We start from the raw sequence: 25,235 nt of genomic DNA, 5'->3' as shown, positions 1-25,235 counted from the left end.
GATGCTGCAGCCCCGGCTGAGTGGTGACAAATCCTGGCCGGTGCAGCTGGGGAGCGTCCTGGGAAGCTTTGTTACCTGCAGACACAGCTCCCTTCCCCAGCTCCCTCCCCAAGCCTTCCTGGCAGGTAGGAAGCAGGCTGAAGGCCCGAGCGAAACGGTCTTGCACGCTTTTATTGGGATTGAGCGCAAAGGAACAAACTGGGTGCCCAAAGGCCGATGCTGCCGCCCAGGAGCTGGAGATGCTGGCGTGCAGCAGCGAGAGCTGGGCTGAGGGGGGCTGGGGTTCGTGCCCCCAGCCGGGGACCAGCCTGTGTGTTTGTTACTGGCTGCCCCACGCTCCTGTGTGGATGCCTTCCCTTGCCGGCCCCTGCCTTGGCTCCTGCATGCCCAGGGAGGCTCTGCGGGGCCCTGGCTGGGCTGCAGCTCCCCTGCCCCTTCCCGGGGTGGGGGGGATGTGTGCTTGGGGTGGCCGGTGCTTTGGGGGATCTGGCAGGGACTGTCTTCCTGGGTGACAGCCTCACCTTGCTGAGCCTGTCTGCCTGTGGGGCAGCGGGGTGGTTGCTCCAGCCCCCTCTCGTAGCTCCCCCTCCCCCCCAGACCAGGCTTGGTGGCAAGCTGTGGGCAGCCTTTGGGGCTCCCCTCGAGCCAAGGGAGGGGGCTCACAGTGCCCTTGTTGGGCTGCTCTCAGCTCGGCCGAACCTCTGCCCCCACAACCCAAACTTCCCAGCCAACCTTTCCCTGCCTGCCCTGGCTGTGTGAGGAAGATGCTGGAGGAAGGCAGCACGGGCGTCCTTCCTGCCGGCGAGGAGCTGGGCTCGGTGGGACCTCTGCCCTCTCGCACATGGCTGCTCAGCGCCAGGTTTGCTCCGTCCCTGCCTGCCACGGATCTCCCTGTCCTCGCACGCTCCTGCGCGCTCAGCCCAGCCTCGATAGGCGAGGGCTCTGGGAGAAGCTCTTAAAGCTGTGGATAAAGTGAGGCAAATCCCGGAGAGGCAATCCAGGCCCGCGGCATCTCGGGGGAGAGTGCGGTGCCCCAGGGTGCCTGGAGCACCCGCGTCGGGGCAGCGGTGCAAAATGTCCTGGGGGCAGCAAATGGGGCAGCCTCTGGGGACCGAGGGCTGAGCTGCCTGCAGCCGTGCAGCCCCTGCCTGCAGCGCAGGGGTCCCGCTGCCAGGCTTCACCTGCTTCTCCCACCTGCAGCCGTCCCCTCCAGTCCGGACCCGCTGCCAGGGCCCGAGCGGGAAGCGGCTGTGGGCTGTGCCGGCAGGCAGGGTGGGCTCAGGAGGACTCTGCCAGGGAGAGAGCCCGCAGCTGCCCCTCGGGACCCCCCAGCTCGGCCTCATCCCGGCTGCTGTCTAGGGTCTCCGATCCCTCGAAGCAGCCCGAGTCCCGGGGAATGTCCCCCTTGGGCTCCGAGGGCGAAGGCTGGGCTTCGGAGCTGTCGCCTTCCTCCGGCTCGCTCGCTGCTGGGAGAGACGGGACGTGGTGTTAGCAGGCAGCGAGGCCGCTGCTGGGGCTGCCCGGTGCAGGGGCCGTGGGGTGTCTCCCACTCCCTCCACCCAGTTCTTACTGTCGTAATCCAGGAGGAGCTCGGCGGCCGTGAGCAGCTTGGCACGGTGCTGAGGGTCCGTGATGTTCAACTCATTGAGGTGGGTCTCCCGCAGCTCCTTGAAGTCCTCCAGGGTCTGGTAGCCATTCAGCAACAGGGTGGAGGTGTGCTCCTGGGGCGGGAGGGTGGTGGGCAGCGCGGCAGAGGGATGAGCGGACCGCGGCATGGCTCACCCCAGCTTTCTCCGCCTGGCCCTCGGGGCTAGCCATGTGGCTCCCGCCTTGGCGCAGGTCCACAGTGGCCACTCGCCTGAGAGTCATCCTGAAAAACCCTGTGTGTCCCCTCTGCCCCCACCCAGCGGTGCTCGGGCGTGAGGTGGAGGGACCCACGGGGATGGGGGATAGGGAAGGGCTGCTGGGGAGCAGAGGGGAGGGTGGTCCTGCTGCTGGCACCCCGGGCTTGTGCTGGGTGCCGCTGTCCCCCCAGGGGCCCCTGTCCCTTACCTGCAGGTTGATGCGCTCCAGCAGCTCATGGAGGGTCTTGGGCTTGAGCCGCTTGCTCTTGCTGGGGCCCCGGCTCTTGCGGGCAGGGGCCGTCTCCTCGGGGATGACGTCCACGTAGATGAACTTGAAGGAGCCCACCCTGTTGTTGAGGAGCCCGGTCCAGGTGCCCATGGGCGGCTTCTCAATGATGCCGATGATGTCCCCTTTCTGGGCCAAGGGAGATGGGGGTGGAGGCGGGTGCAGGCTGCCTTCGGGGGGGGTCCCCAGCCACCGTCCCTCCCCGGGGCCCACACCATAGTCCTGCCCTTCACCCCAGCTCTCCCCAGCCCCGGGCTGGCCATGGTGTGGCTCACCCGCAGCTTCAGTGAGTCCTTGTCGTAAGGGCTGGGTGTGAAGTCAGTGTGGACGCGGGCCCGGCCGCAGAAGGGGCCACTGTAGACTGGACCGCTCTCCTCCAGCCGCAGGCTGTCCCGGTTGCTGCCCCCGGGGCTGGAAATGTCGCTGCCTGTGGAAGGGAGGGAGATCAGGATGCGGCCAGCTGCGGGGCGAGGGGCTGGTGTCCTGCCGGGACCAGGCTCACCGCTGGACAGCTGGCGGCTGACAGATGGGTGGCCATCTTCCTCCATCTCCAGGTAAGACAGGGGCACCTTTTCGTGGCTCGGCTCCTCGGTGCTGCCAGCTGGAGACAGGGGGCACAGGGACCCCTCCTCCTCCACATCTCCCTGCTGAGGGGACCAGGATCAGGCCAAGGGAGGGGGAGCTGCCTCCCGCCTGCCCAGGCCCCCCACTCACCTTCCCCTCGGCTAGTGCTTTCACGGCCATCCTGCCCATCTTGCGGTTCATGGTGCGGGAGATGACGGCCCGCCACTTCTTGCTCAGCTTCATCCCGCTGCTCCGTGCAGCATCATCGGGGATGGAGCTGCTGGACTCATCCTCGGGGATCTGGCAGAGGGATGAAGAGTGAAGGCAGAGCCCCCGTGCCCCTGGGCAAACCTCAGCTGGGTCACACATGGCTGCAAGAATCCTTGGGGAGGGAGACCCCAAATCCTGCCAGTGCTGGAACCCCTGGGGCTGCCCCATGGCATGTGGGCCACAGTAGAACCAGAAGTTTGGGGAAACAGGCTCTGAAAAGGGCTGTGCCTGTCAGGAAGATGGTCCCGGGGGAACAGGACGCGGCAGGGGTGCTGCCACTCCATGGGGGCCGGGCACTCACGTTCTCCTCCAGGTTGAACTCCTTCTCACTTGGCACAGGGGAGCTGACTTTGGACTTGGCGAAGTCCTTGAAGCTGCTGGAGCGCTGGAGGGAGAGCTGGGGGAGACAGAAAGGTGTGGGGGTTCTCCCTGTGCCCCCAGTCCCAGCTCCCACCCTCCCCTCCGGCAGCCAGGCTGCTGGGCAAGCCAGAGCAGCCCCGGGGCGATGCCGATGCTTGACAAGTTTTTTTGGTTGTCACAGCCTCACCCTTCCTGCCCCAACCCCACAGGAGCCACTGTGTGTTGTGAGCCCCCCCCCCAGGACCTGGGGTGCAGAGACCCAGCATCACTCTGGGTGCTCAGACGTCGCCTTGGCACAGCGTCCCCGGGGCAGGGGCCACCCAGCACTGTGACACTTGCTGCTGCGGACCAAGCAGTGCCGAGAGCCCTGGCTCCAGCACCTGCTGCGGGTGCTCTGGCACTGAGCCTGGCACCGCCGAGCTGGGAGCAGCCCAGGACCATGCCGTGCTGCTGTTGTGGCACATGGGCTGGGCGCTTGCTGGGAAAACACAGGGGCTCTGCGACACAGCCGCTCTGCTCAGTACCCAAACGTGAGCATCCTGCACCGGCCCAGCCCCTGAGCCAGGGATTTTGGCAATGAGAGCAGAGTGAGACCTGCCTCATGCTCAGTCCTGCTCCTGCGGTGGCTGTGCCGTGGGTGGCTCCCTCCCTTCCCTGCGAGTATCTGACATCTAAAGGCTGTTTTCAGCAGCTGAGAGCATGTGTGCTGCCATGCCCAGGCTGCTACCCTCACGTTCAGCTCCAGGCCTGTTTTCTGCCTGCGAGCATCGTTTCACAGCCCGGAAAGCCCCTCCCCTGCCAGCATCGCCAGCAAGCTCAGTCCTGCCTTTGTGCTAAAGCCACCAAAGCAGGTTTTGTATCTCAGTCCTGGTGCAACCCTTCATCACTGCCTCTTCCAGTCTTCCCTGAGCCCCCCTGCCTGGCTCTCCTTCCCTCCTCTCCATCTCCTCAGGTGCCTGTCCCACATGGGAAGGAGTTCCAATGTCCAGGAGCACCCTCGGTCCTGGCCAGCCGGGATCCCTGCACGGCCATGCAGTCCCAGGTCTCCATCATCCCCGTATGCCCCGCACCAGCGCTATCGTGGGAGCCGGCTTGTGTGCTGGGGCTGGGCAAGCTCAGCTCCTGGCTGCCAGCACCCTCGTAGCACACACCATGGCGCTCGGTCTTGCCTCGACCGCAAATGCAGCAATTTCCTTTTTTGAGTTGTCCTGCCTGCCCCGGGCTCCTGCTTGCACCAGAGGTGGCCGAGGCCCTATCCAGCCCCTGCGCAGCCTGGTCCTGCTCAGGCATGGCCCCGCGCCTTTCCCTCCTCCTCCTCCTCCTCTTTATCGACTTGACTGAGCATCCTTTTTCACTTTTTTTTGCCATTTTCTTACAGAGGGCCAGTTTGGATGAGGGAGACCCGGCTCCATCCCCAGTGTGGCTTTACTTAGCAGGACCAGCTCAGTTGGTGCATCTGTGCAGAGGAGATGCTGGTGATTTGCTCTGCTCCAGCCCCAGCACCCTTGAACCCGCCAGGCCTGGCTGGCTTGAACCCCTCGGATCTCCCCCTGCACCCTTCAGACGAAACAACTTTACGCCCTGTGCCCCCCCTGCAGCTGGGAAAGCTGCAGCTTTGGCCGTTGCCCCAGGGCCGGGGGTGCAAGAGCAGCTGCGCAAAGCCTGTCAGTGGGTGCCCATGGAATGGGGCAGCTGGGCCCGCCCTGGGGAGGACAGCACGGAGAGGGAAGTGAGAGCAGTGGCTGCGGCTGAGCAAGGGCAGGGGATGCCCGCCGGGGCATGCCAGGCTCGCTGGGCCACCCCCAGCACCGGGAGGGGGGCTTCACCCAGATTTCCCCCTGGGGAGATTCCCAGCATGGAGGAGCAGCCATAGCATGAGGCTCTGCCGGGATATCTGCCCGCCGTGGGCAGGACCACGGCACCAGGTGCCATCCCCCTGCTCCGAGGCCGAAGCCAGCCCACCAGGGCCTGGCAAGAGCTGAAGAACCTGCCGGTGCAAGACCCGGCGGGGGGACCGAGGGGCCGGTCGCGGCCCCCACCGCTGGCTCCAGCCCTCCAGGCAGGGCAGCACGTGGGCCCGCCGTGCCGGGGGGGCACTTGAGAGCCCGTGGTGCTGGCAGCCGGTGCTGCCGGTGCGGTGCTGCCGGAGGAAGCGGCCAACGCACGTGACAAGAGCTGCAGCCTCGCGCTGCCTCGACTGCAGACACCTCGCTGTGCGGGCTGGGCTGGGAGCTGCGCGCCCGGCACCACAGCCGTGCCCCCCCCCCCATCCCCGGCAGGAAACGGCAGGCGGCCGCCCACGCCGTGGGGAGCCCGCAGGGAGGGGGAGCCGCTGTCCCCACACCAGCGCCCCACGGGTCCCACCGGCACCCTGGCTCGCATCCGTGCTGACCCCGGGGGTCCGCGCATCCCCGCCACCCGTCCCGCCAGGGTGGGAGCAAGGCGCGAGACGAGGCCAAGACCACGCACCGGCGAGGCCACGGTGGCCGGCGGCGGCAGGGACTGACTGCCGGCGGTGCAGCCCCCAGGCCCCGCGGAGCTCTGCCCCGTGGCTGCCCCAGCCCCCCCCCCGGCACCAGTGTTGCCCGCTCAGCATCCCCAGGCTGATGCTGGGCGTGCAGGGACACCGGCGGGTGCTGAGGGCAGCCGGGCACCGCCGGCGCTCACCTTCTTGTGTCCCGGCTCCTTCTCACCGGCGTTGGAGGGCTTGCGGCGCAGCATGGTGCTGGGGCCTGGTGGCAAGGGTACAGTGTTGGGGCAAGCGCCTGACACGGCACGTACCGAAGCACCGGCACCGAGGCCGGGAAGCGCACAGGAAGCCGGCGGTCACATGAGAGGTGCTTGCAGCGGCGCGGATCAGGGTGGCTGGCGGGTGCGCAGGCTGGGGCAGGAGGAAGGAAACCCTCCACGAAGCTGCCGCCCTGCCCAGGGCCCCCCCCGGGGTGGGGGATGCCTGCCTGCACCCTGCCAACCCGTGGCGATGCTGCCGCCCCTCGGTGATGCTGCTGGGGGGCACCGCATTCCCCACACTCCCCGCCATGCAAAGGATGAAGGTCCCCAACCCCTCCACCGTGCCCGCTCCTTCTCCCTGCTGGCACACGATGGCCAAGCCCGCTGGGCGATGCTTGGTCTGGGATGTCCCCTGCCTCCGCAGGTCCTCCTGGCTGGGCATTGAACCCAGGTGGGACGCACACATTGGCACCCTGCTGCTGGCACCCGTGGGGCAGCGGGGACAGCCCCGGTCAGGCCAGTTCCCCCATCTCTGCTCCCAAGAATTAAAATCTGCCCTGAATCTGCCTCCTCTATGCCAGTGCTGACTCGGCCACCCCAGGGCAGGGCAGATGGCATGAGCTGGGCACCACATGTGGGGCTGGGGGCCACGTGGGGCCGGACCCCAGCCCCACATCAGCCATTGAGGCATCGGCCAGGCTGGCGGCACACCGGGCTGCCGCGGCAGGGCACAGCAGTGCGCAGGCACCCGCCGACGTTGCTCGTGTTTAATCACAAATGAGCAAATGGAAAACAAAAAAAAGGAAGCGAGCGGCAGGGAGAAGAAACGGCTGCGGCAGGGAGGGGGCTGGCGCGGGGTCAGGCTTGCAGCCCGGTGAGCAGCGCAGAGAGGAGGGAGGCGAGGACCAGCGTGCCGAGGGTGGCGGTGGCAGTGGTGGCACTGCCCAGCGGGAAGGGCTCGGTGTTCCTCTGCAGCCAGCGGTACTCCTCCTCCAGCCGCTGCCGCTGCAGCTCTGGCCCCACGCGCACCCGGATGGTCTCGTAGTAGGCGTTCAGGTACTGGATCTGCAGCCAGGCAGCGCGGGGGGCTGCGGCGGGGGCTGCCCGTGCCACCTGCCCCCCCTCACCACCTGCACCACCTTTGCCCCCCCCCATCCAGCTACCCCACAACGTGATCACTGGCCCCATCCGCAGACCCTGTTGCCCCTCTCCATCCACGCATCCATCCCTGCCCCGGCCCCATTTACCTGCCCTGACCTCACACTGCGGTCCTGATTTCCCACTACATCCACTCCCTCAGCCCCCTTCACTCTCCCTGTACCCCAGCCCCACGTCCCAGCTCTGCCCCCCTGCCCCGAGCACCCCGTACCTGCTCCGGTGACAGGAGGCTGAGGTCGATGAGGTTGCGGTCGTAGGGCACCAGGGACACCACCTCGAAGGTCAGGAAGGGCTTCTCCCCGGTCTGGTGCTGCCGCAGAGAGCTGGCGTTGGGTGCCCCCAGCCCCACCGGGGGGCATGTGTGCCCCCACCCCTGCCTTGATGCAGCCCCCCCAGCGCTGTGCCACCCTCACCAGCCCAGCCCCATTGCGCTACCTTGGTCTGCGCCTCCACCACAAGGGCGACATCCTCGATGCGGATCCCAAACTCGCCATCTCGGTAGTACCCGGGCTCTGGGGGCCGGGGAAGGTGCCCGGTGAGTCCCGAGCCCCAGCAACTCCCCCAGCCCATCCCACCCCAGAAGGGCAGGATCTGGCCCCTGAGCAGGGCCGAGAGTTGAACGCTTCATCCCCTGGCTGGGCTCCACGCCTCAGGGACACCCCCAAGAGCCCGAGGCACCAGTTGGAGCCATGGGCGTGCGTACCGATGGAGGTGAACATGCCAGCCATCAGGGGCACGTTGTTGGACTGGAAGCCCACAGGCCCTGCAAAGGACACGGAGTGGGTTATGGCTCCTGGGGATGGTGTGTGCCAAAGGGACACCCCAACAAGGACCAAGGTGTCACCCCAGCAAGGACCACGGGGCCACATCAGCAAGGACTACGGGGCCACATCAGCAAGGACTGCAGGGCCACCCTGGCAAGGACTACAGCACCCTGCAAGTAGGGTACACCCGCCTACAGCAAGAGGCTTAGCTGGGCTATCAGAAGCCCCAGATGAGCCTTTGTCCTTGTCCCTGTCCCCTGGAGCTCAGCCCATGTCCCCAGCGCTGGTGCTGGTGCCGCAACACCTACACTCATGGACCGAGAGGAAGTTGCCGATGCCGTGGCCGGTCCCATGGCCATAATTGAGTCCCACGTTCCAGAGTGCCCGGCGGGCGAAGGACTCCACCACTCGCCCTGGGGAATGAAGAGGTGGGAAGGCGGCCAGCGAGCCAATGAGGGCCCCCACCACCCTCCTCTGCCCCATGCCTGGGGGCACCTGGGCAAGGCTGGGCTGCCTGACGCCACCTGGGCAAGGCTGGGCTGCCTGACGCCTGGCTCAGCACCCACCTGCTGTGTTGGGTGGGAAGATGAGGCGGGACAGGTCGATGTTGCCCATCAGCACACGGGTGTAGGCTTCCTACAAGTGGCATGGCGGCAGGGCTGAGCGTGGTGGTGCCCGGACGCCTCCTCCTGCACATCCAGCCCTGGCTGGGACTTTGGTGCCGAGTGCTGCAAGGGGATGCTGGGCACCACAGGGGGATGCTGGGCACTGCAGGGGGATGCTGGCGGGCGTGGGAGAGGCTGGTACCTTCTGGAGTGGGGTCGGCACACCCCAGTGCATCGTCCGCGTGATGTCTGTCGTCCCGTCCCTGCAAAGGGGGGACGTGAACTGGGACGATGCAGCCCCAGTGCTGGATTTGGGGCCCCCTGCCACCACCCAGCGCTGGGGGGATGGAGAGGGGTTGGGGGTCTGCGCAGTGCTGGGGGGGGATCTGCGCTAAGGGCTACACACAGATATTGCCCTCCGGTGTCTGAAAGGTACATCTCATCCACAGACAGCTTCCTGCTGCTCCTGTTGGAGGGGCTACGAGGGGAAGGGGTGTCAGAGCCTGCTCCCAGCCTCCAGCTGCCCACTCCCTGCTGCCAGCCCTGGCTCTACCGGCCCTGACCGGGGCCGAGCTGTACCTGTAGTGGGCCAGTGCTGCGTTGAGCCCGCTGGCGGAGATGGACTGGAAGCTTGGCCCACGGTTGTGCTCCTGGGCCCTGGAAGGCAGCAGGGAGGGAGATGCTGGGGGTCCCCGGCTGCCCTAAGCCAGGGGAGGGGGGGGGCTGTGGCGGCAGCACTGACTGGCGGAGCATGTCGATGTGCCGTGCCCCCGAAAACTCGTCCACCTGCCCCTGTGGGACCATCTTCTCCAGCCACAGCAGGTACTGGATGACAGCCACTGCGTCCCGAACCTGGGGGTGGCCCAGTGGCATCAGGGAGGGGCATCAGCACCCTGCTTCTGCCAGCTGAACCCCACTTCTGCTTGGGTCTGCGGGGACGGGGACAGCCCTTACGTGAGCGGCTCGCAGCAGCTCCTGCTCCTTGGCGTTTTTCACAGCCTTGGCCAGCATGACGGGGGAGTAGCTGTCCTCCAGCAGCTTCTCCTGCAAGGGCAGGCTGGGGGTGGCACGGCTGGGCACAGCCACCCACCCCCTTGTGCCCCGGGGACGACTGCAGCACATCCCGCACCCCCACATCTCAGTGGCACGGGGCCGTCCCCAAGCCTGGCAGGACCCACGTCGCCCACAGCCGGGCTCAGCGGCACAGGTGCCAGCGCCGGCGCTTGGCAGTGTCCCACCTGGGGGATGACGCCGTAGAGGCCGTAGGTGGTGTACTCGGTGCCCAGCCAGACGGTGACGTTGCCCTGGGCGTAGCGGCGGAGGTGGGCACGTGCCTGCCCGTACTCCTGCAGCTCCACGCACAGCGGCCCCGGGCAGCCTGCCTGCAGGGACTGCCGTGCCGCCGCCGCCAGCCGCGTCTCATCCACGAACAGGCTGGGGAAGGATGCGGGCTGGGGTGGGCGCAGCCGTGGCGTTGGCCTGCTGCCTTTGGTCCCCACCGAGCCTGGCCATGTGGGGCACGCCGGCGGAGAGGAAGGGGCTGGGGGCTGGCTGGGGGGCTCAGGGGGGATGCTGGGCTGGGAACGGTGGTTGGCCTCAGGCTGTGCTGGAAGGGAGAGTGCTGCACCCCAGGGTGGGCTGCGAGGTGGGGGGGCTGGACCTGGGAATGATGTGGGGCTTGGAAGGGACACACAATGGGGCTGGGCACTGCAGGATATGGTGGGCTCTGGGGAGGGGGGCAGCTGGGCCAGGGGAGGGTCCCATGGGTGCTGGCCCTGGAAGGGAAGGGGGGTTGCTGAGCCCCGTCCATGCCCCATGCCCACAGGGAGATGCTGCCCACCTTATGCTGGTGTTGGTCAGCAGGGTGTAGGAGTAGAAGACGGGGTTGTAGGGAATGTCATTTCCACGGAGGTTGAAGAGCCCTGCCAGGAACGAGACCTCCGAGCCTGCACCCACTGTCTGCCCTCCCACCCCAGGGCTCAGAGCCCATGGCACCCTCCACGGAATCCGCCACGGCACCCACCACAGCACCACAGCTACTCACAGGCCGTCTCCTCCAGCCCTGACAGCAGCACGGCCGTGGGGCGTCGAACATGCTGCTCCATCTGCTGCCGGATCCCGGCCACCTTCTCCTGCCAGCTGCTGCCTGGAAGGAGAGAGAGCGGCCAGCTCAGCCCAGGGATCACCACGGCCCCCCGGGCTGGGGGCTGCCACGGGCGAGCATCCGCCCGGCACCCTTGGGGAAGATGGCAGTCATACCCGTGAATGCTGCCGGGAGGCTGTAGATCTCGCTGGAGGCTGGAGGGGGTCTCTGGTCACCCCACACTTGATCTACAAGGTTGGTCTCGATGGGGAGCAGGGTCCTGCCAGAGCCGTGCAGAGCCTGGCTGTAGCTGTTCCAGGTGTCTGAGGGAGGGGAAACAGCCTGCGGTTGGGGGCACCTGGTAAATCCACACCAGGGACCTGCCCTCACATCAGGCAGGGTCACCCCATGTGATGACCAACCCTACCGATGGAGAAGAGGAAGGGGTCCAAGCTGATGTTCGCCCCCACAGGAACTGCCTCCAGGATCCACAGCCCGATGGACTTGATCCAGGCTGCAGGAGAGAGCTGGGTGGCACCACGAGGATGAACTGCGTCCTAGCCCATGCTGAGCCCAGATGAGGCCATGGTGTGGGCTAGGGGGGTCCTGGGGGCAGGGGAACGCAGCAGCCTCCCAGCCTCCCCCCCACTGACTTGTCCTCTGCAGCTCCCAGTTGCAGTCCAGCTGCCGCTCTGCCTGGATCCAGTAGCGGCTGTCGGTCCATAGGGCAGCCTTGTCCCACGTCACCACTACGGTGCCTGGGACAGGATTGGGGGCTCAGGCATCACTTCTCCCCCCACTCCAGGCAGCCGGCAGGGACCCCCAGGGATCCCTGCCCTGACCTCCTGTGTGGAGCAGGACCATGCCCTGCCCTGAGGAGCCCCAAGGATGAGGACCAGCAGGCAGACGGGTGCTGGACCCCCCCAGCAGGGACCCCAGGTGCAAGGATGCTCTCACCTGCAGAGCCAGTGAACCCGGTCAGCCAGCCCAGCCGGGAATCCCGCTCGGCGATGTACTCGCTCTGGAGCCGGGGATGGAGCCGTGAGAGGTGGCCGTGGGTGCCGGCTGGGGAGCTGGTCCCCAGGGGCACAGGCAGGCTGCTGCCTTACCATGTGGGCATCCGTGGAGGGCACGATGTAGGCATGAACGCTGTGGGCTCGCATGGTGCCCCGCAGAGCGGCGAGCCGCGCCGTCGTGTTGATGGCCGTAGGCGGCAGGTACTGGTGGCACAAGGGGACATGTGGTGGGGAGGGCACCAGCTGCAGTGGTGGGGCTGGGGGGGATGATTCCATGGGGGGTGTCCCAGGAACAGGGAGGGCTGGGCACGGCGGGGCTCACCGGTGGGTCCGCGGAGCAGTTCCGAATGTCGGTGTTGGCGGAGGCAGCCTGCGGCGGCTGGTCCATGGCACAGCCTGTGGGCATAGGAACGCCCTGGAGCCTGAGGCTGCAGCCCAGTGTCCCGCTGGCCCCTTGCTCCAGCCCAGAGCCAGCACCGGGCAGCTGTGACCCTTTTCCCCAGACCCAAACAGCAAGCCAGACCAGCTTTGGACTTTTTTCAAAAAACAGTGTTTCTAGCCCCAGGACTGGTGGGTGAAAACCAACAGCATTACTCAGCTCAAGAGGAAGTAAACGCTCTCAAGCATGGCCAACACCCATGGCACGCACGGAGATGGCCCCGGCGGTGTGGTGGGATAGGTGCGAGGTGCAAGCAGTGCCCATCATGCCTGGGAGGTTGGGAGGGGGTTGGCAGGAGCCAGCCCTGAGCATCCCTGGCGCTGGGGCTGCTGGAGGACATGGCCAGCAGCCAGGGATGTGCCTGCGCACGACCTGGCCTCTCCCCAGTGCTGCTCTGTGTCTGGTGCCACCACCGGCACCGCCCTTCCCTGAGCTCTCCATCACTGTCACTGCTGCAGTCTGCGGGCAGGGAACTGGTTCTTTATCTCAGGCCAAAGGCACCAGGCTCGGGTCCGTGGGGCAATGGGTCGCCCTTACCATGGTGTGGCCTTGGGTACCTGGTCTCCTTGCCCCCAGGAGCTGCTTCTTACCCATCACCCCCCAGAGCTCGTCCCTGGGGTCAGGCAGGCAGGATGAGCCCCTCTCCGCAGCCTGGCCCCCTGCCCAGCGGGGCTGGATCAGCAGCACATCCCTGGCTTCCTAAGGGCAAACCCACCCTTCCTGCACCCAAAGTTGTGGTTTGGAGTGCTGCAAAACACCCCTACTTCCTCCACGCTGGGACCTGTCTGGTTCCCAGAGGGGGGTCCCAGGAGGTGTCGTCCCCTGGCAAGCCCACCCCACCTCCCAGCCCCTCCGACATACCGTGGAGCAGGAGTACCCAGGCTGCGATCCACTGCGGGGGGTGCATGGCTGCCCTGGAGGTGCCCAGCAGGACGGGGAGTGAAGGGGACCTTTCCACAGTGCTTTTGGTGACAGGTCCCTCCTCCTGTGCCTTTGCCCCAGGGGTGGAGGGATGCTGGATGGGAGGGCCAAGGCCCGGAGCAGATACAGGCGGGGGGAGGGTGTTGTCCTATGCACTGAAAGCGATTCCTGCTGCTAAATAAAAGCAAACAGCAAAATCAGCACAAAGTCCAAAGATCCTCCCAGAGCAGAGGTGGGGTTGTGCCAGCTCAGCCTGGCACGTGCCAGCTGCCCAGGGTTCAAAGCAGGCGAGGAGCTCTGCTCTGCTCCCTTGTGTCCCTGGGGAAACCTCTATCCCCTGGAGCCACGGAGACTTGACATGGGGGTCCTGGGGTGAGGGCAACCTGGGGGGGCCATGCTGCCGGGGCCAGCCGACTCCTGGAGCCAGCCCTCCTCCTCCACCAGGACACGGAGCAGTGCAGAGCATCCCCCTGGGCACAGCTGTGCTGGTCCCCACCCCAGCGCCCCGTGGCACCCCCGGGGCTGGAGCTGGCAGAAGCCGGGGTGGGGTTGGGGGGGACTTCACAGCAATTGCTAAATATCACAGATGTCACGGGGAGGCAAAAATGCCCTTCCTCCCTGTAGGGCCCTAACTGCATGAGCAGGGCTGGGAGCTGGCCAGTGGGGCAGCCAGAGCACCGATGAAACACGTGCCCCAGTTTTTGGCTCCTGCAGATGGCTGTGTGCTGGTAACACATGATTTTGCATCCCCTGGCCACGGCTGGCCCCCTGATTTTTTTTACACAGCTGTTCTTCCACTGTGGCTCTAGTAACAGGGTCAGCAGTCTGGCACCAGCAGGCTTTTTATGCCAGGGAAAAGCCAGTCGGCACTGAGGACCACGTCAGTGCCCGTACCACTCTGGCTGCTCCACGCTGAAACCTCTGCACCCCTTTGGTGAGGCAAGGTGCTGGCACCCAGCCGTGGGTGGGAAGGAGCCGACCATCCTCAGTGGCGAGGCTCTGAGCTCCCCGGGAATGCCTGTGGGCAGTGCCACAGCAAAGCGCGGCGAGAAAGGGATGGGAGAGGAGCAAGAGACGGCACGGGCAGCAGCGTGGTGCACCGTGCTTGCCGATCCTCTGGTCTGCAGGCTGGCTGTGGGTCCCACGCACCTGCAGATGCTTCGGGATGCATGAAAGGTGGTGGTGCAGGAAAACCCCGAATGCTCTGGGGATGGGACAGGTCTCACTGGGTATTCCTGGCCTGAGGGAGGCTGGCTGGAGGGCACCCAAAATCCTGCCACGGGCCCCCCTGTGGACTGCAGAAGGAGCAGAGGCAGATGCTCCCACAGCCCCTGCATGCCCTGCCCAGCCCCTGCCTGTGGGTAGGGGCAGAGCCAGAGAGGGGTCATGAGGGAGCACGGGGACCCCGCAGGACACGGAGATGGTGTCCAAGAGGAGCGCGGAGGGATGGGGCCAGAGCACGCGTGGTGCTGGCATCCCGGCTTTTAGCCAGTGTGATTACACAGAAAAGGGACTGGGCTTTGGAGAGACAGAGCTGAACGTCTGACCCCACCTCTAGTGTGTGGGTATGGGTTTCTGGGGAGCAGGAATACATGTGAGGCCTTGAAGGTAAGCGCGGGGTAACTTCAGTGCTAGCAAGAGCACATGGTCCTGCTAATGGAGTAATACGAATAATAAATTTGGAATGCATTAGTGGGTCAGGTTGGAAACGCTGGCAAAGGAGACAACGGCAATATTTTAGCATCGAGCAGCCTTATGCGATCAGAGATGCGTTTGGCAGCAGCGTATGGAGGGAGGGGAGCATGATGGTGGTAAACAGACTGAGCTATGCCATGCAGGCAGGGTACCAGCCCCTGCCCACACCCCAGGCACAGGTCTTGGGGACCAGCGGCCACCTCCGAGGGCTGCGCTGGGACCCCGCTCCCTGGGATGTGCCCTTCGTCCCACCAAGCCCATGAGCTCCAGACTGCTGTGGCATTGCCTTGCTAAAAAGCTCATTATGTTAGTCATAATGAGCCTTGACCCTAAGGCCTGTCACTTTTATTGCACACATATTTCCTCTAACTGGTTTGATGACTTCTCTGTGGTTATTGAAGAGAAAGGCTGGCTGAAGGACAGACCTGTTGTTGGCAGACAGCAGAGGTGTCCGTCCACTGTCAGACACGGACCTTCAGGGGAGGATGCATGTACCCACCCAGGACAGGGGTACCTGGAGGAGTCCCTGCTGGAGACTTGCTCATCACAGACTGTGAAGCTCCTTTTCACCGGCCGGGATGTCTCACAGACCTGCTGCACCACAGGGTGGCTGCAGCATCACCGTCACAGCCAGCTGACTGCCAGACAGCCCCGGGGCTCTGTCTGAGGGCACAGCCAGCTGCGCGGCACAAACACACATTTGGAGGAGGGTAAAAGAGAGAGGGGACCGGGTGAGGTGTGGGGCAAGGATGGGAGGCGTGCTGAGAGCAAACGCCGGGAGAAGGCTGGAAGGACCTCGCTGCCATTGTGGCAGGACCTTGCGCTTGGTGGCTTGCACAGCACGATGCAAGTTGCAGGCGATCTGGTAGGCCCTACAGTAAATGAACAAACAGGTGTTTTACAAACAAACCTCCCTGAAAATATAAGAGGTCCTTCAGGAAACCTGGGCAGCAAATCCCTGTGGACTCCCAGTGCGACGGACAGAGAGGAAGCCCTGCCCGGCTGGCTCCTGGGCTCTGGCGGCTGCCTGCCACCCCTTCCCTCCTCCTCACAAGCCTCTCTGCATGGCCAGACCCCTCTCCTGGGATCACCTCCAGCACTGGGCTGTGGGTCCCTGCACCATCTCACATGAGCTCTCTGCTTCCCCTGTGCGGGCACAGCCACGAGGCTGGATACAGCCAGGCCAGGGATGGGAGCCACGGACCCCCTCAGAGGCGCTGCCCCTTTCCAGCAGCATTTCATGACCTGTTGGACAGCCAGTTTTTAACCTGTTTAACGTGGCAGCACTTCTGTGGTATCCTTCGAGCCTCTCGAATGGCAATGGAAATCCATCATCGGCCCCAGGGCAGCTGGCATGTTCCATCCCGGCGTCACAGCAGCACTAAGGGAACCGGCACAGGCTGCCTCTCCGGGCGCTGGGATTTGGGGTGACCAGGCTTGTCCCCCAGAGTGGAGAAGCTCACAGTGCCAGGACAGCAAGGATGAAGGGAACCTGCTGGGCAGTGGGCTGCAGCCGGGACCAGCTGCTGCAGCGCCTGCCAGCACCGGGACACACATCGCGGCCCCTTGGCCACCCTCTTGTCCCAACCTGGTGCCCTCGACCCTCCAACCCTACTTTTGCTGGCATGAGCCGGCTAGTCGGCTCTAGGGGGTGGGGAGCAGCCTCGCCCTGGGACTGGAGGGTTGGGGGGGGAGTGTGCCCACATGGCCACTGCCCGGCTTTGCCACCAAGCCACTGCTGAGGCTGTGTGGTGGTTGCCTGGCCCGCAGGGGGATTGTCCGTGTGTGCCATTGTGGGGGCTGTCTGCTCCATGCCGTGACCGTCTGGCTGTGTCACCGCAGAGACTGTCTGTCCAGCTGTGTGTCACCGCAGAGACTGTCCAGCTGTGTCACTGGGATCCTGCTCACCACGAGGTGGCACCAGGACTGCGCTGTGGAGCCGCACAGACCCCTGTCCCCCTGTCCCTCTGTCCTCTCCCCTGTCCACTGCCCGCCCACCCGGTCCTGCCACAGCTCCGGTGCAGTGCTGGGGCCGACAGCAGCAAAGCCTGGTGGTCCCGCTGCCATCCCGTCCCTGCCTGCGGGCAGGCCGAGGACTGGCGCACTCATGTCACAAATGCTCTCAGGATGCCTGGCCCTGGTGTCACCCTCTGGTCCCCTGCTCAGAGAAGCCTGGGGGGGAGGGTGCGGCACTGGGGATCCCCAGCCCCAGCACAGGCAGGATAGGGACGGGGGACGCAGGGTGACACCAAAGCTGCCTGTAATTGTTATGGCAACAAAAGTTTCTCAAGGATGTGCGACGCGGTTGCCGTGGTGACGGTCAGGCAACAGTCTGCTGCCATCCTGCTAATTAGTGAAATGCGCTAATGATGCTTCCATCCTCCCCGCCTGGTCCCTGCCCCGTGCCAGGGTGGGGGCTGCGCCCATGGCGGTGCCCAGGCCCCCCCGACCCCCACCAGCCCTGCCTGCCGGCCGCCCCTCACCACACAGCTGCACACCCGGTCCCATGGGGTCCGTGCGGCGACAAGGGAGTCCCCCCACCCCCTTATTCCCAACCTCTGAGCTCAACTCCGCAATGCCATCCCCGATGCCACCCCCCCACCACATCCAAGGGATGGGGCTGAGGCTGACCCGACCCCTCCCATCCCCATGGGTACAGCGTCAGCGTGAGCCCTGTGGCTGCACATCCCTCCTCCTCCTCCTCGCCCAGCATGGGGGGGGTGGCACCGGCCATCCCTGGGGACTCCCGGGGCCGCGTGCCTCTCCGAGCAAGCCAGCGTCAACAGGACGAAGCTCATCGGCCGCCGCGCGTCCGGTGGGGCCCTTCTCTCCCGCGGGAGGTTTCCTCGAAGACGGGCCGGAGGAAGGCTTTGGGGGGACATCCTCCCTTTGTGGGCTATTGTTGGCCTTCCGTCACCTGCAGAGGCCGTGGGGTGACTCAGGCCGGGGTGACGCGCCCGGCAAACAGGACGTGGATCGGGGAGGGAGGGAGGGTGTGCGAGGCTGCAGGAATGCGGAAGCGAGTGGTGGCACGGGGATGCTGTGACAATCCCTTGCGAAGGCAGGGCCTGCCTGCCGCTGCCTGCCCTGAAGCCCGGCAGGTGATGCATGCCCGGGGGGTGGGCTGTGGGGGGGTCCCCACTGCACCCCAGAGCCTGGCAGCTGGCCTGCAGGGATGGGGCTCCAGCTCCTGGACCTCCTCTCGAAGGAGCATCCTACTTCAGGGTCGCACAATGCTGCTGGGGAGCAGTGACCCGCACACCACGTCAGCAGTGGGGGGGGGCCGCAGGCGAACCTGCCCAGAGCCCTTGGCCAGGCTGCGGTGGTGCAGGAGCGGGGCACAGCCAGCAGGACTGGAACCAGCGCAGAGGATGTCCTCCTCCCACGGTGCCTACGGACACGGGCGGGGTTGTGACGTGGTCCCCACACACCCCCTGGAGCCCCTCCTCACCCCCCCACTCTCCCAGTACAGGCCCTCCGCACAGCCCCCGCTGTACACACTGTCAGGGTGCTGGCAGGGCAGGGCCACCCCTCACTCACCTTGCTGGCAGGTGCTGTCCCAGGGTGCACTTGTACTTGTCACCCACTTTTTGCAGTGGCGATACCTTGTACCTTGTGTTGGGTTGACCCTGGCTGGTCGCTGAGTGCCCACCAAAGCCACTCCATCACTGCCCTCCTCAGCTGGACGGGTGAGAGAAGATATAACGGAAGGCTCATGGGTCAAGATAAGGACAGGGAGAGATCACTCACCAGTTACCATCATGGAAAAAACAGACTCAACTTAGGGAAATTGGTTTTATTTATTACCAATCACATCAGAGCAGGATAATGAGAAAATAAAAACTAAATTGTAAAACCAAAACCCTTTCCCCCCACCCCTCCCTCCTTCCCGGCTCAACTCCACTCCTGATTTTCTCTATCTGCTCCCCCCGAGTGGCACAGGGGGATAGGGAATGGGCGTTACGATCAGTTCATCACACGTTGTCTCTGCCACTCCTGCCTCCTCAGGGGCAGGACTCCCTCACTCTTCCCCTGCTCCAGCGTGGGGTCCCTTCCACAGGAGACAGTCCTCCATGAACTTCTCCAACGTGAGTCCTTCCCACAGGCTGCAGTCCTGCAAGCAAACCTGCTCCAGCGCAGGCTTCCCGTGGGGTCACAGCCTCCTTCGGGAACCCACCTGCTCCGGCGTGGGGTCCTCCACGGGCTGCAGGTGGAGATCTGCTCCACCGTGGACCTCCATGGGCTGCAGGGGGACAGCCTGCCTCACCGTGGTCTTCACCATGGGCTGCAGGGGAATCTCTGCTCCGGCGCCTGGAGCATCTCCTCCCCCTCCTTCTGCACTGACCTTGGTGGCTGCAGGGTTGTTTCTCTCCCATATTCACACTCCTCTCTCCAGCTGCAGTTGCTGTTGCACAGCAACTTTTCCCCCTTCTTAATTATGTTCTCCCAGAGGCGCTACCACCATCGCTGATGGGCTCAGCGTGGGCCAGTGGCGGGTCCGTCTTGGAGCCGGCTGGTATTGGCTCTGTCAGACATAGGAGAAGCTTCTAGCAGCTTCTCACAGAAGCCACCCCCTGTAGCCCTCCCCGCTACCAAAACCTTGCCATGCAAACCAACACATACGTGTACCTACATGCTGCCCTTAGCCACCCGCTCAGGGCATGCCCGTGCCCAGACCTAGAGCAGTCGCTTTCTGACTGTTGGCTTGCAGAGCCCCACTTGTGTCCTCGGTGTGCTGTGTCTGTCACCACGTCAGTCCTTGGTGCATGTTTCACAGTGTGTCCCAACTGCGTCCTCTCCAGCTGCCATCTCCCAGCCCCAAATCCCTGAGGAGTGGCATGGGGGGGGTTCCAGCAGCCCTCACCCCCAGGATGCTGGGGAGGGGAGTGTTACAAACAGGGTTGGCCCTCCCCAAACCCTCCCACAAGGTCTGCAGGCGCTGAAGGGTGATGTCCCGGCATGGTGTGCGGTCCCCATGGCCTCCCCAGCAGCACCTGGCTGCAGGCAAGGGGGTCACCAGGTTGTGGGAGACTTCAGCTCTGCCTTTGTCACCCGCCACGACTCCGTGCCAGCGGCTGTACCCGCACACCCGGGTCAATGAGGGGCTCTGTCGGTGCTCAGCCAGCACCCAGGCCATTCAGGATTGGTGCCCGCAGCTCGCACCTCTGTGCATGGGGGGCCCAGGGTGCTTTAGCCCCCAGCCTGGCCCGTGCACCGTAGAGCCGGGGGCTGCAGCGCCCATCCTGCAGCGGTGGTCTGTCCCCCATCCCTGCACAGGCAGCGGCACCCTGGGCAGAGGGGGCTTCGTGCCCCCCCCCCGGGCAGTGCCTGGATGACCTGGAGGGCAGTGGGGGGGACTGCTGATGTACCCCTCTGCGGGCACTGCCTGGGTGGGGGGGGCAGAGGGGCAGGGGCTGCCAGGGTCAGTGGGCATGGGGGGGGGGGGGGGGGGGCGTGCCAGGACAGCCTCCTGCCCCCTTGGATGCCAGAGGAAGGGGGGCGTGGGCTGGAAGCGGGGGCCTGGGCTAGGTGGGGTGGAGGGTCCCAGGACCAGGCCGGGAGCAGGTCCCCAATCCAGCCTGGGTGGGGGGTCCCGGGCCAGGCTGGGAGCGGGTCCCCAATCCAGCCTGGGTGGGGGGTCCCGGGCCAGGCTGGGAGCGGGTCCCCAATCCAGCCTGGGTGGGGGGATCCCAGGACCGAGCTGGGGGGGGTGGTCCCCGAGCCCTGGGGCCGGGGATGTGGGTGGGGGATCCCCAGGAGGGGGGTGCCGGTGGGGGGGACCATGCTGGGGTGGGCTGGGGGGTGTCCCGGGCGGGGTGCGGGCTCTGGGGCTGGGGCGGGGCGGGGCGGGGGGCGGACCCCCCCCCCGGGGGCCCGGCGGCCACATGACCGGGCGGGCGGCGGGGCCCGGCCGGGCTCTCACCGCCTACAAATGCGGCTCCCCCGCAGCGGGGCCGCCGCCGCTGCTGCTGCCGCCGCCGCCGCCCCGCAGCCCCCCCAGCATGGCCGCGCCGCGCTGGCTCCTGGCGCTGCTGCTGCTCTGGCTCGCCCTGGCCGCCGCGGGTGAGTGCCGGGACCCCCGGGCTCCGCACCGTACCGGGGACACCCCTTCCCCCCGATTCCCCTCTTCCCCCGGTCCGGCATCGCCCGGTGCCCGGGCTGGCAGCGGGCAGGATGGAGGGGACCGTGCCCCGGTGACCGTGGGGCAGGGTGGGCTGAGCGTGGCTCGGGGGGGCGGGGAGCGGCACCCCCTGCCCGTGCCGGCCAGGAGCCGCTGCCGCCGGGCTGGGGAGGACAAAGCTCTTTTCATGGTGCCAACAAACCCCCTCCTGTCCATCCGGGCAGGCGAGCAGAACAACAGCCGGCCGAGGGCCGGAGAGCCGTCGCTGCCACCGGCTGCCAGGGCACGACCTACCTGGTGCCGCGGGTGACAGCCCGGGGCATCGCCGGCGTGCTGGCAGCGGGAGCTACGGCCCTGCCAGGCTGCCCAAGGCGGGTCTCGGCCCCCTTCGCCGGGTGCCATCCCAGTCCCGGCTCAGCATGGCACTGCCACACGTGTGCTGGGCGTGGGACTGGGGGTGCTGGCACCGGTGCTGGCACCGGAGCATCTCTGCCGGGCGCCCCGGGGAGTGGAGCAGGGTGGGGGGAGCCGGCTGCAGGGAGAGGGCACTGCCCAGAGAGAGGGGGTGAGGGTCTCGGTGGACCCTGCCTGTTGCTGGCAGGGACGGGGGCACAGGAGGGTGGCTTTGGGGAGGGCAGGGGGCCAAAGCCTGAGGCTGGGCTGCTGGGTGGCCCTCGGTGAGGCCGGTGGCAGCGGCCACACGAGGTGGCCATGCTCGGCGCAGGTGGCCTGGCCGCCTCTGCGCAGGAAGCACTCGGCCGGCGAATGGCTCCTGCTGCGGGCAATTCAGGAAACGGGCAGCCGCCCGGTCCTGCTTGCCTTGGGCCAGGCAGCAGGAGGTGCAGGCAAGCCCCACAGCATCCCCGTCCCACATGCAGGGTGAGGGAGACCCGGCTAATGCTCTTCCTGCCATCCCCAGGACCGCTGGGCCAGGCGCCGGATGGGAAGGATGCGGAGGACGGCCTCATCCGAACCCTGGTGCGGCCGCGGGGTGCACGGCGCGGGGCTGGGCACCGGCCGAGCGGCTGGAGGAGGTACCGGCGGCCCCGGCCCCGGCTTTCCCACAAGGGCCCCATGCCCTTCTGAGGCAGGTGAGGAGCAGCGGGGTGTCGGGGGGACAAGGGGACACGTGTGACATCGTAGGGAGGGAACTCACACATACCTGGGTTTGCTCTTGTCGCAGGGTTGCCACCAGCCTTCCAGGGATGTGGCTCCCATCGCCCGCTCTGTGTCCTAGCCTGCTCTGCTCGTCTCCTGGCCCCGAGTGCAGGGTCCCACCTGTGAGCCCTCGGCTGGTGTCACCTCCTCCCTGCAGCTGTCCCTGGTGGCCCAGGCACCATGTCTGGCACCGCGGATGCCTCCTGCCTTCCCTCACCACCTCCTAGGGCTGGCTGGGAGTGGGTCACCCATGTAGCTCATGGTGGGGCCAGGTGCCACCACGCTGCCCCTGTCCCAGTGGGTGTGGGGCTGCCCTGGGCATCGGCTTCTGGGACCCGTGGGCTTTGCGCAAAGCACTTTGTCAGGCAGAGGAGCTTCTCTGCAGGGGTCTGTGAGCTCCCTCAGGGCTCCTGCCTGGTCCCTGCTAGTCACCCGCCTGCCGGGTGAACACACAGCTTGTCGTGGGGAGGGGTCTATTTATTCCCATGGTGCTAATCCCATGCCCTGGGTGACCTGCCTTCCTCTCCCTGGCGAGCATGGGGTCCCCTTCCCACTGGCAGACCTGCCTCCTGGGGACCCCCAAGGCATGGGGTGCCCACCCGGGACACAGCTTGGGGTTCTGGGCCCCTCTGCCTGCTCCATGCCATGGGACAGTGGGAGAATGGAGGGGCACAGGGATCTCTGTCAAACACTGACATATGCCAAAGGGGGGGCCCTTGCTCTGAGTGCCACTGGGTCCTGTTGACCATGTCTCTCGTGTCTGTAAAGATTTATTCTGTGTAAATACATCTTTATAATAAAGAGTTATGATGACAGCAAACCGTTAGTTTTGGAGGTGTGGGCAGGGGTTGCTCACCTGCCAGTGGGAAGGGCTCCCAGGGGCCCTCTGCTCCCTCCTGGAGCTGCCTGGGGGCAGCTGGGGGCCAAGGCAGCCCCTTCCCCAGCCCGGTGCTGGCAGAGAAGATGTCCCCAGCAAAGAAACAAGCTGCAGGGCTGCCTGGCCTGTAAGACTGGGGAGGAGGGTGGGAAAACACAGGTCAGCACCCCTCAAGCTTTCAGAGGGGCTGGGTGATGGAGGAGGGGATGCTGGAAGGGCACAGGGATGCTGGTCCCAGCCGGGGCAGCGTGGAGTGGCTGGGGCTGGGGGACCCTCAGGCTGTGGAGCAAAGACTGCCTGCAAATTCTGCCCTGAGCCCCGCTGCCTTTATCCCCTTCTGGGGTTTATTTTTCTGCTCACCCGAATTCCCCTCCATGGCTGGCATCGGCTGCATGATGAAGGGCTGAGCAGTAATAACTGCTTTAAAAGCGGGGAGCAGGACCGTGGGATGGGCTCTGCCACCGAGGGGCCGTGCAGGGATGCTTCATGCCCAGAGAGGGAAGACAGCCCGGCCCATCCTGCCCACTGTCCCCCAGGCACCGTCGGGGCCTGGGTCTGGGGATTTGAGCGGTTCGTTAGCCAAAGCCTTTGCTGGAATAATGGCTTTTGTAAGGCAGTTTCTACAGGGATGTGCGGGTGCACGGATGCTCCTGCCCTGCTCCCGCGATGCTGCTGTTGCCGTGGTTACCAGCACCCACGGGTGCTGGGTGAAGCCGAGGGTGCAGCACCCGTGTCCGGCAGCGCGGTGCCAGGGCAGGGAGGAGGGTTTGGGCCTGACCTGGTCCTGCGGCGGGAGGATGAGGCCAGTGGGACAGGTGTGGACCGCGTGGTGGCTGCTGGAGCTGTCTCTGCTGAGCACATCGCCGGGATGCTCCAGCCCCTGGTGAGGGGCAGGCAGCCGTCCCAGTGCTGCGGGATGGTGGGCCAGTCCTGGGCACAGCTCTCTGACTGGTTCCGTTTGACTCCGCTGTCTTCAGGCAGCCCCAGCGGCTGCCAGATCCCTCCTTTTCCCCCAGCCTGACCCCACCAGCCCTGGGCAGCTGTTCCCGCAGCCCCGCACACAGGAGCAGCTGTGGGTGCCTGGTACCTGGCATCTCCAGCCCTGGCATGCCTATCCCTGGCATCCCCCTCCCTGGCGTCCCCGTCCTTAGTGTCCCTGTCCCTGGTGTCCCCGTCCCCACAGGGCTGTGTGTGAGCAGGATCCATGCAGGGGGGCAGTGGGTCAGGGCTCAGCAGACTGAGGGTCCCTGTAGGACCTTGCAGGTGGGTGGGGGCTGAGCCCTGCAAAGGGATGGGACCCCCGGGCACAGGACCTCCCCCAGCCAGGACCCCCAAGTGAGGCAGTGCCCATGCAGGGCCCCCCCCAACCCCGAGATTGATCGCAGCAGGCCTCCCACCAGAGACGTCCCAGGGCAGAGGGCAACTCAGCCCCAGCACCATGGCGGGACTGTGGGCAGGGGAGCACGCCAGCTGTGGGGGCACAGGTTGGGGGGGGTTGGCAGCACCGGCTGGGAGAGGGTTAATGGGGCTGCCGAGGAGCGGAAAGGCTGCAGCTGCGGGGCTGGGAGCAGAGCCCGGGGGAAGCAGGGCTGGGCCCAGCTGGCCTCCATTAGCTCATCCTCCGGGACCGGGGAGGGATGTGCTCCCCGGCCACGCGCCAGCGCGCTCCCGCCACGCCGCCTACCCACGCCCGCTGTGGCAGCCGGCCGCCCCGCGTGCCTGCGGGGAGCCGCTGCCAGCCCCACTTCGACACCACCTGTGCCCCCCGCGCCAGGATGGGGTGGGTGGGCAAGGGCTGCCAGCTGGCTGCCCAGTCCTGTCCTGGCCCTCATGCCGTGGTTTCCAGTCCCGTCAGCCTCCCGGGGCTGGCAGTGGCGTTGCCACCGGTGCTGTGATGGGGGGCAGGATGTGATGCTCTGGCCACAGCTCCCCCCGGCTGACCCGTTCCTCCATTGCCACCCTACAGTGCTGCTGATACTGGTTTGAACTGGGAGGGCTCTCCCACTGCACATCAAATGGTTTGCCCATCTCAGCACCAATGGTTTGCCCGCCCTGGCTGCAGGCAGCCAGCATCCTGCCCACGAACTCCCGCGGCCAGGGTGCCTGCCTGGGCGCAGGCAGGACAGGCAGCCGGGGGCTGGCCCGGCAGCCTCCCCCGGAGCAGACTGCTGTGATGCAGCGATGCCCCATGGCCCTGCCGGGCATCGCCCAGCCCCGAGCGCGAGGGCTTGGGCTGTGGCCAGGGGATGCACAGCTGAGGCCTGACCCCAGCCCTCCCGTGCCAGCCTGGAAGGAGGAGGCCAGGGAGGACCCCCCGGTTGGGCTGTGGCCAGGCAGTGCCGGA

At 66.1% G+C, this 25,235-nt stretch overlaps 3 protein-coding genes across 4 annotated transcripts; 1 reads left to right on the top strand and 2 right to left on the bottom strand.

Annotated features, from left to right (window-relative positions):
* Positions 1-153: 153 nt before the first annotated feature.
* SASH3 (SAM and SH3 domain containing 3) lies at positions 154-6,175 on the bottom strand. Of its 2 annotated transcripts, none has more exons than XM_069810771.1 (8): positions 5,992-6,175; positions 3,266-3,361; positions 2,845-2,994; positions 2,633-2,777; positions 2,406-2,557; positions 2,053-2,259; positions 1,571-1,721; positions 154-1,463 (listed from the first exon to the last, which is right to left on the bottom strand). In XM_069810771.1, the coding sequence occupies exons 1-8, from the start codon at positions 6,043-6,045 to the stop codon at positions 1,279-1,281; spliced, it is 1,140 nt and encodes a 379-aa protein (XP_069666872.1). In that variant the 5' UTR covers positions 6,046-6,175; the 3' UTR covers positions 154-1,278. The 2 variants fall into 2 exon arrangements, with proteins under 2 accessions (XP_069666872.1, XP_069666871.1); XM_069810770.1 differs by having other exon boundaries at positions 154-1,466; positions 5,992-6,174.
* Positions 6,176-6,809: 634 nt separating this feature from the next.
* XPNPEP2 (X-prolyl aminopeptidase 2) lies at positions 6,810-13,150 on the bottom strand. The gene is made up of 21 exons (XM_069810685.1): positions 12,981-13,150; positions 12,003-12,076; positions 11,774-11,884; positions 11,622-11,685; positions 11,318-11,422; positions 11,092-11,178; positions 10,841-10,987; positions 10,626-10,727; positions 10,422-10,503; positions 9,820-10,015; positions 9,536-9,625; positions 9,324-9,433; positions 9,161-9,238; positions 8,988-9,059; positions 8,784-8,844; positions 8,543-8,612; positions 8,285-8,389; positions 7,916-7,975; positions 7,648-7,724; positions 7,424-7,522; positions 6,810-7,119 (listed from the first exon to the last, which is right to left on the bottom strand). The coding sequence occupies exons 1-21, from the start codon at positions 13,024-13,026 to the stop codon at positions 6,913-6,915; spliced, it is 2,043 nt and encodes a 680-aa protein (XP_069666786.1). The 5' UTR covers positions 13,027-13,150; the 3' UTR covers positions 6,810-6,912.
* A 7,470-nt stretch (positions 13,151-20,620) lies between these two features.
* On the top strand, positions 20,621-22,834 carry APLN (apelin). The gene is made up of 3 exons (XM_069810766.1): positions 20,621-20,798; positions 21,776-21,947; positions 22,040-22,834. The coding sequence occupies exons 1-2, from the start codon at positions 20,621-20,623 to the stop codon at positions 21,940-21,942; spliced, it is 345 nt and encodes a 114-aa protein (XP_069666867.1). The 3' UTR covers positions 21,943-21,947; positions 22,040-22,834.
* The last annotated feature ends 2,401 nt before the right edge of the window (positions 22,835-25,235 follow it).

The sequence above is a fragment of the Haliaeetus albicilla genome, chromosome 23 (genome assembly GCF_947461875.1).
Source record: "Haliaeetus albicilla chromosome 23, bHalAlb1.1, whole genome shotgun sequence".
In the NCBI taxonomy this organism is placed as follows: domain Eukaryota; kingdom Metazoa; phylum Chordata; class Aves; order Accipitriformes; family Accipitridae; genus Haliaeetus; species Haliaeetus albicilla.
Note: the sequence above shows the minus strand (reverse complement) of the source record. Positions and strands in the feature narration are given on the sequence as shown.